At 39.4% G+C, this 9,477-nt stretch overlaps 1 protein-coding gene across 1 annotated transcript; it reads left to right on the top strand.

Moving 5' to 3' along the window:
• Positions 1 to 1,084: 1,084 nt before the first annotated feature.
• On the top strand, positions 1,085 to 9,259 carry CCDC14 (coiled-coil domain containing 14; the record flags this gene model as incomplete). The annotated part of the gene is made up of 9 exons (XM_010154930.1): positions 1,085 to 1,160; positions 1,852 to 1,927; positions 3,549 to 3,643; positions 4,208 to 4,781; positions 5,302 to 5,443; positions 5,814 to 5,893; positions 6,302 to 6,520; positions 6,601 to 6,733; positions 8,278 to 9,259. Coding segments are annotated over 9 exons (2,377 nt in total), but the record flags the coding sequence as incomplete, so codon positions are not given.
• Positions 9,260 to 9,477: the final 218 nt, after the last annotated feature.

Below are 9,477 nucleotides of genomic sequence, written 5' to 3'. Positions count from 1 at the left end.
CGCTGAGTGCGGAGCTGGTGATCCTCGTAACGACCCCTGAGGGGAGAGTCGGTCCTTCCGGCCCTGAATGCCTTTGCTTCCCTGGGCTTAGCCCGACCACCCTTCCTCAGGGTTCGGTTTGTGCGTGTCGGTAAGGGGCACCGCAGCGGGCTCTCGGTGCAAGGGTTCTTGGGCTGGATGTATCCGTGGTTTGTGCTGTTGCCGTCGTTTATTCTTAAAATCCCTAAAGCCTCGGTGTGTTTTTGTAGAGCTTGGTTTCAGTCTGGAGTGTATGTTCGTAGGTCAGCCCTTGACCGTGTCACTGGGTGAATTGCTGTATCTGTAGGATGCTGTGGGAATTAATGAAGCTTCCGACTGTAAAGACATGTTTTGTGAAATGAAAACTACAAGATTCAGGCCTTAATGGCAGCACTGGGCCCCCTTCTTGTTCTGAGAGCTGTAAATTACCTTTAACTCATCTGCCTCAGCATAAGGTCCTGGGATTAGTGGGCAGTGGTAGTCTTCAATTATGTCGTGAAATTCCTTGATGAAAATCAAAGTATATTTCTGTAATCAACAGGCACTGTCTTCTGGAAGGCTAACGGGAGTGGCTAAATTAACAAATGGAAGAAAACAGTAAGACCTTAATCATGAATGCTATCTAAGATTGAGTGTACGTGTGAGCATTTGGGAGCCTTATACTTGTCATACATCACAACTGGCCAGAATTCCTCTGCATGTATCAGAAAGAGTTTTTAGCTGAAAGGCATTATGGCCAGGTTCTAAGCAGTCCATGAGCAGACAGAATAAAATTTTTGCCTGTAGAAATACAGGGCTGACTCTCTCTCTCTTATTTATAAAAGATTGCATTTGTGTCCTTACTATCCGTATGTAAGACTGTTGATTAAAGACTGAGTTCACCTTTAACATAAGCTGTTAGTATTTGCTTAATACATTTGTTGCAGCAATGCAAAGTTTTCAGAAAGAGAAAGTTACTTTTTTTCCTGATGAAATTAATTTATTTTACTGTTATTGAATAAAAGTAAATGTTTTACCTTCCAGCATACTAAGGAGGTAGTACAGACAGTGGCATTGACTTTTTCAGGTTTGGCTTAAGAAAAGGATGTCATTCTGATGTGGAGTCTGGATACTCTCTCTATTCCACTGACTCTGATGATCAGGTAATTAAAGGACTTTTTAATACAGTCATCTCTTGTTATATGAAGAGAAGGGAAATAGGAATATCTAGAAAATCAGATTAATTTAGATACTGCTGCATCTGGAGTAGAAATAGCTCCTGCAAAGCTAGCAAGACTCTGTGCTGCATCTTGCAGGTACGTGCAAGTTGGCTTTGTATGCAGTGAGTTTGGCTCTGACAAATCTTGTTAAGGCACAGGATATATTTTACAAACACAACTATGATGGTCATGGACCTGAGCTAATCCTGGCAGAAGTATAGCCATATTTGTCAGGTTTTGTGCCAAAAAGTGAGTTGTGCGGAGTCAGTGCTGCAGCACTGTTTTCTGTGTAGTGCTGAGTCAGTTATCTCCAAAATAGAAATAGGTTGTAGGTAGTAACTTAGCTGTACATGGAAATGAGAATAAAACCCACACACATGCAATTACCGAAACATAAAATCCAGCAAATGGACATGCATGCAACAACATAATTTAGATTTTTTTGCAAAATTTGGGTGTTTGCACACTTTCGTGAAATTGCAGAGTGATAGTTGGAAGATGATATGGTTTTGCTGCTTATCGGGAGTTCTTTTTCAGGTGACAGAGTGGGGAACGCTCCCCTCCAAAATACTATCTTGGTTTCCTGAAAGGAAACAGTGATACTCATTTTCTGACTGCAATACTCTTTGTGCAGGTTAATACTATTCATAATGGACTTGACCGTTGTGCAGCTTTACTGAAGAATATCTTACAAAATGATGCTACAGGTGGTAACTATCGATAATTTGAGTTATGTTTTTAGTTTTTGTAAGACTGTGTTGATCTAATTTGTTGACTAATTTTTGTTTTGATTAATGTTAGGAAGGGAAACTATTCATAAACAACCTGGGAAAACAACTTCCGTCAAAAATACTTCCAAACTAATGAAAGGAAATACTTCCAAGAAGAAAGGGTTAAAAAAAAATATTACTCCTGGCCACATCCGAAAAGAAATTGGTAAGTGGGCTTTCTTAGGCTCATTTATTTCTCAGGCGTTGAGAGACTCCTCAGCTTCCTGAGGAGAGATATAACAAGGCTTCAGATAATTGTTGTTGTTTGTTATGGATTGATCCCAGGCTGGATCCACAATGGGATGTAGGCTTTACTCATTGCCTTTAGAAATCCTAAATGTTTACTAAACAGTTAGTAAAATTTACAAATGATTGAGCTTAATGTACCTGAAAGAACATTGTGTTGACAAACACCAACACCATCAAGTTTGGCTGTCAGGAAGTGTGGAGCGGAATGATAATACTCATGCCCCATTTCTCTTGGACAGGGAAGCACTATAGTGCTTAGTTTCTGGGATATACAGCTATTAACTGTCCTGGAGGTTGGTGTCCAGCCAGGCTGGACTGAACCAGTCCAACTGAACTCATGGTTCAGTTTCTGGAAGCAGGAAGGTGTTGGAATTATAAGACTTCAAGTGGTTTAGTGGCCAGAGCACTTGAATGGAAAAATAGATGGAGTGCTCTAACGTTGAGTTGCTCTTAGTTGGAATATTTCACTTCTTAGTGTTTCTTCCTCTCTCCACCCTGTTTCCTTTGTCTGATCTAGTAGGTAGGTGGGGCCTGTAGGTCAGGTGTGTAGCAGAACACCTATTTTGTGCATTGTAGAAGCTGAGCACATAGCTAGTATCTTTCCAGCACTGTAAAAATACGGCATTTTAATGATACCCAACACAAGAAAATTAGGTTTGGAGAGTGCTTTGGTTTGCGTTATTCCTAATGGGCTAAGAACTTAGGAAGCCCCTAAGCAGAGATTTTAAGAACTGTATTTTAGAACTGGCCTTCTGTAGGATTAAATCTCTGTGCTTCCTTCAAGGACAGCAGTCTGTCCAACTGGGTTAGGTTGTTCTGTCTGGAAGAAAAAGATGATGGATTAATTTTCTGGTGAGTAAAAAATCTGACTGGAATCTTAGGCCGAGAGGTCTTCTGGTTTTCTTTTTCAAAGGAGCCTGCCAGAGTCTGCCTGACAACACAATGCGTTTTTGTAGCTCAAGAAGACAGACAACTTCAGCTGTGTTTTTTGTTCCATCTTTCTCTATAGTGCCGGTGTCAAACAGAAAACTTGCCTTGTCCACCACACCTTCTGCTGAGAAGGAACTTTCCAGTACAGCACAGAATCAGATGGTTCAACCAATTCAGCTGTCTCAGAAACTGTGCGAGCATGTGCAAACTCAGATGTCTCTGATAACTGGCCAACCACCACAGAACAGCAATGAAATTCCTACTTTAACTCCTTTTCCTACCTCAAGTCATGGTTAGTGGAACTATTAACATAGAGCCTGCTGTTCTACTGGATGAATTTTACCCAATACTGTCCTGGTTTATGAGTATTGTTTTCTTTCAGGATGTCAAAATGGTACAGCTTTTAATTATCAATTGCCTACCTCCACATCAACTCTGTCCCTGCAACATTCAGCTAATCCCTTATCTACTAAGTCAGTAAGTAACAGTTAGATTCTGACTATTAATAAATGCTTTAAATTAGAGCTGCCTATTTATTTATACATTTGTTTAAGCGTGTGGGTTTTCTTGGGTTTATGTAATGATTTTCCTTAAAGAAAAATATTTGCATGTTTCAACCTATAGCGATGAAAAGAATAAATAATGAGGGAAAATACTGCTATTTGAACTGCATTTGATATACACACACCAAAAAATGAAGTCAGGCATATTTTAACTGGCAGCCTGTTTCTGCATGGTGTATTCTGTAACGGACCGCAAACATGGAAGGTGCAGGAAATTATTCATTGCTGTTAATAATTACAATACCAGTAATACCCATTAGGATCATTAACCAATTCCTGATAAATGAAATCATCTCTTATATGTAGCTTTATCGTGCTGATGATAAAGTTGATTATTTCTTCAGAAACGTGTATTATCTTAGAGCCACAATTCAAAATACATTTTTGAATACATTCAAGTCAGACAAGGGGGTTTTGGGTTTTTTTAAGATAAACAAACAATGAACTTGTTTTTAAAATACTAATATCTTTTATGCAGGATGTTCCAGTAGACTGTGGCAATGAATGCGTGCCAGCGATCGGAGCACCTGTGATGTGCCCGGTAGTTTCTGCTGCTCCTCCCACTGCTGCGCAAATACAGTCTGCCACCGCTCCTCCTCGTGTGATCTCCTGTATACCATCAGGTCCATCAGATAACTCTACAGTGCCTATGTTCGTCCCATTGTCTGCTGGCAGAGAGATGACCCCAAACCATGGGCAACAGATAAACGAAGCAGACTTGATAAGGTGCATACAAGCTCACTTGGCCCTGTTACAATCACATGAGATGATGAACAGCAGGACTGAACAGAAGTGCCATCATTGTCCAGCAAAACCTAATGCTTCAAGCAACAAGGAGGAGGATATTTCTGAAGAAGACAGGGAGGACATGGTCAGCGACGAAGATGAAATGAATGTACTTGATGTCGCCCCAGTGAGAGATAAAAGCTGTAAGGTGAATTTTGTGAAGAAAGTACAAAAAACCAGAATAGAAAGCCCAGAAGAAACAGACCATAAAGTTAAGACAGTAAAATACCTTCTGGGAGAGCTCAGAGCACTGGTAACAGATCAAGGTGAGGACATTTTTATTGTGCAGCGGGGTGATTACATACAAATAACACACGAGCTGCGTTAAATCAGTCAGCACTTCAGTTTCTGGTATGCAACATCTTAAGCGTCGTTTTCCACAACTTGAATAGCTTCATGTTTCACTCTGCGTAAGCATTACATTATTTTTTTTAGTATTTTAGCATTATTGTAACAGCTAGGATAACCATGGTCCTCATTTTATATACAGAGATTTCCCCTGAGAAAGGCAGTAGTGCAGACAGATTGCAATGTCAATCCCCCAAGCTTGGTCAGAGAAGATGATGGCTTCTGATTTATCAAGAACCTAAAGCATAGTTTTCATAGTTAAGCTTAAAAATTTTAAATAAATATAGTCAAAATAAAGGTAATGTTTTCTTGGAAAAAAAGTAGATACTATTATATCACTTTGTAGATTGCTTAATTGCGTATAAAATATTACTGTCATATTATAGGCTTACGTATTTATGGGGTCCTTTTTTTTTTTTCCACCCTCACCTCTTTCAGATGATTTGGAAATGTTAAGGTTGATGAGTGAAATAGAAGACAGCATATCATTGCTCCCAGCTGTAGTGGGAAGTACGAATATACAAGCTGAAATAGCACTAGCTTTACAGCCTCTCAGAAGTGAAAATGCCCAGCTACGTAGGTTAGTAACTCAGCGTATCCTTCTCTCTGAAAAGTGCGGTATCAACGCAGTTAGCCTGCTGATGTTCTTTGAAGCATGTTCTCAAATGCAAAGATGGCTCTCATGGCAGGGGAGCTCCCAGATACGTAAATGGGTAGAACTTCACTTCAGAACACGGGGAAAGATACTTACCAGAACTTGCAAAGGGTCTTTTGTGTTGAAGGAAGATATGAATGTAAGAAAAGTGCGTTATTAAAACTTTAATATTTCTGAAACTGTCTGTGACATTTAATTACCAGGAACACCTTCTTACTGAACTACTTCAAAATGCAGTTGTTTTGAACCTATTCTGAGCTTTCTGAATTTGTGCTTTTTCACAATTCATGTTTAGGAGAATAAGAATATTAAACCAGCAACTCTGGGAACGAGAACGAAGTGAAAAGGCAGCTGGACAGAGCTGCAACTATGAATGTAAGTGCTGATAGAGAATGATGCTTGTTAGGGGCAGTTATGTTAAGACTTTATTTAAATAGACATATAAAGATACAGATATCTAAATAAAAAATGCCAGTACGTATTGTGGCCTTTAGTGGCAACTGCATTAAGCATCGTGGGTGTAATTGTGAAACTGCATTTGCATGGGTGGTTGTGCCTGTTTAGACTCCACATAGTGAGACACAGCTTGTCAGCTGCCAAGCAGGTTATTTTTCCTTAGGTGTCTCTTAAAATGAAGATAAATAAGAAGGAAGCTTGAGTTCAATCTTGCTCCCTGGAAAAAACTTTGTAAGCAAAATTTATATTACTAGGATTATTTAAAAGCTCTGTTTGATTTAGAAATTCAAACTGTACCAAATACTTAAACGTTTTTACTCTTGACAGTAGTTTCTTTGCAGTCCTTGAATCTGATGCTCCAGAGTCAATTGAAGGAATCGCTGAAGGGCCTTGAGTCACTGCAGGCGAAAAATGAAGAACTACTTAAAATAATAGAAAGTCAGAAAGAAGAAAATAAACATCTTGCAAAAGTTATTCAAGATAAAGAACAAGAATTACTTGAAAACAAACAGCATTATGACATTCATTCCACAAAGCTCAAGATTGGTATGTATTTTGGATTCATTTATTATTCTTTTAGTGTTTTAAAACTTAAATAATTACACAAATTCATCTTGGCATTGTAGAAGTGGAAGAGGCATTAGCCAACGAGAAGAGCCTTCAGTTTAGGTTGGAAGCTTCAGAGAAAGAAAACAAGATTCTGGGCATAACATTACGTCAGCGTGATGCAGAAGTTAACAGACTGCGTGAGTTAACCAGGTACTGTTGGCTAAGCTATTTTTTTGCCTCCTGATATTGTGCTTTTTTAAATTTTTCATGCTTTGGATCATTGGATCACTGTATTATTTGTATCTTGGTGGTAGGTCACGTAGACTAAAACTTCTTTGTAGTTACTTTTGCTGCAGTGGTGCTGTAATTGAGTTTAAACGGTTGTCCTGCTCCGTGACTGGGGTTCTGTGGTGAAGTAAAATGTTGGCTGCTGTAATATGGGTGAAGTTCTAACTTAATAGCAGAGCTGCCGAGAAGGAGCTCCATGGGAAGTGTATGGACCTGAAAACCTACTGATACTTCCTGTGAAGCTGTAGAATTTAGAAACTGACTCTTACCCTGAATTAAGGAGGGATTATTTTTTTTCTCCTTTCTTTACACTGGTTCGGAAATTGGTCTGTTTTGAGAAGAACTCGGGGAAAGATCTGTCTTTGGGACCCACAGCAAGTTGTTCCTGTGGGAATGAGCAGTCCTTTCTTTGATTGTACACACATTTGAAGTACATTATGCCCAGATATTAATTACACATAGAGGTGGGAGTCCTTGGATCACTGAATAAAGGTGGTGTTACTCACAAATTTTTTGAACTATTTCTGTGAATTTATTTCGTCATGGCCTTTTATGATTAACACGGTGACGCTCTGGAGACTTAAAGAGCTTTTTGCACATGCAGAGTGGTGTACATATACAATGCATTTGAACATATGTGCATGGGAAGTTGAACTGTTGTCTGTTGTGTATATAGTCAGTACTGAGTGAAACGGCAGAGCATTTTTAATCAACGCTTCAGATTCGTTAGTTCAGACACATTACACACTTCTGTGACTATTGCACTGACTGACCACCAGATGGTAGTATTATGGTATCTTATAACATGTCTACATGTATATGCTACCTACACAAGCTTTTAAGTGTTTGGGTTTTTTGATGTAGCAAGTAGAAAATTCTTGCTGATTTTTTTAATTGTTTCTATATTGAAGTTTAAACTGAAAGTGGGGAGGTTTAGATTAGATATCAGGAAGAAGTTCTTCCCGGAGAGGGTGGTGAGGCACTGGCACAGGTTGCCCAGAGAAGCTGTGGATGCCCCATCCCTGGAAGTGTTCAAGGCCAGGCTGGATGTGGCTCTGAGCAACCTGGTCTAGTGGAAGGTGTCCCTGCCCATGGCAGGGGGGTTGGAACTGGATGGTCTTTAAGGTCCCTTCCAACCCAAACCATGCTGTGATGCTATGATTTTATATGCTTTATTAACAGTTCATTGACATCAATTTATTTCACTCTGTAGTACTCAAAGCAAGTAAATTGGGAATAATCTCAAAGTGGGTTGTGCTGCATTGTTTTATAGACATATTTAGTTGAAGAAAGAAATACAAGACACTTGGAATTGGTTCACGTTTATACTACATTTTATGACAATATATAGAAAGAGAATTGTAACTTTGCTGCAGTCTAAATCTAATCTTTTGGTTTTATATAAAAGGGCTTTTTTTTTTTTTTTTTGCTAAAAAGTACTTAATGTGATTAATTGATCTTAACAGAACCTTGCAGGGCAGTATGGCCAAGCTTCTGTCTGACCTCACAGTAGACAACATTAAACCCAAACCTGAAAAGGGTCTCTCGAAGTCTCTTTTGGAAGACCATGAAAAGCAGATGCAACCTGATCCGTTTCCTGGGAGTACTTCGGTAATGACCTACCTTAAAAAACTAGAAATGGATCATATTCTGACAGATAAGGAACTTCAGTGCTCAAATAAAAGTGGAGGACTAGAACTGCAAAATCTAGCTTATGAGAAGTTTGCTGCTGAAGGAGGTAAAATAAACAGTATGTTCTCAGAAGAAGGAACATCAGCTCCCAGGTTACTGCTAACCGCACTGAAGCACGATGCAGACACCGTTAGTGATTCTGGGACTTTACTAGATGAGCCAAACAAGTTGGATGAGACTCTTTATATTCCACTGACTAGCAGTGCCTCTAAAAAACAGCAGTCAATGTCTGAAAGAACTGCTGTGCTACCCCAAAGTAGAGGGGCTTGTAAGATGTTGGACTACCACCACGAACTCTCAAACTCAGTGCAGCAGAATGGATGTGAGACTGCAAAGGATCCAGCTATTCTGGATAAATTAAGTGCTGGGTACAGTGTGGAAAAGGTGCTGGAAAACACACTTGAAGTTACAGGGGATAAAGTGAATCCAGAAGGAGACAAAATCCAAATGAGGCCAAAGGGCACTCCAAGCGGGGCTGCAAAAATGTTCACAGACAAGCCAGACCAACCTCAGCCTGGTACATACTCTCACGTCCCGATGCTATTTCAGAAGGAGATTTCTCAGAAAAAAGGCAGTGCAATAGCTGATTTTAGTTCCATTTCGTTTGATGTATCAGGGAAGTCTGAATGGAGTGCATCTTCTTTCTCAACATTTACTTCTCAAGATGAAGAGGAATTCAGGAACAGCTTAGCGGCTTTGGATGCCAACATAGCTAGGTTACAAAGAACTCTGCAAAACAGCATTATGAAACAGTGAGTATGAGGAAACAAAATGGGATGCACTTGTTTGGACTATCTAGGCTTTTCTGAAGTATATTAAGTACGGTATCTATACAAATATTTGTATGTTTTGGTAGGATATTACTTGTTCTTAGCTGTTTAAATTATGGATGGCATTTGTTCCTCTTAAAGTGATGGTGCTGCTTCCCTTGATGTGTACAACTTGAAATAACTGATATACAGGCCTTTTTAAAT

This window comes from Eurypyga helias, unplaced genomic scaffold (assembly GCF_000690775.1).
Source record: "Eurypyga helias isolate BGI_N326 unplaced genomic scaffold, ASM69077v1 scaffold22197, whole genome shotgun sequence".
Classification (NCBI taxonomy): Eukaryota; Metazoa; Chordata; class Aves; order Eurypygiformes; family Eurypygidae; genus Eurypyga; species Eurypyga helias.
Note: the sequence above shows the minus strand (reverse complement) of the source record. Positions and strands in the feature narration are given on the sequence as shown.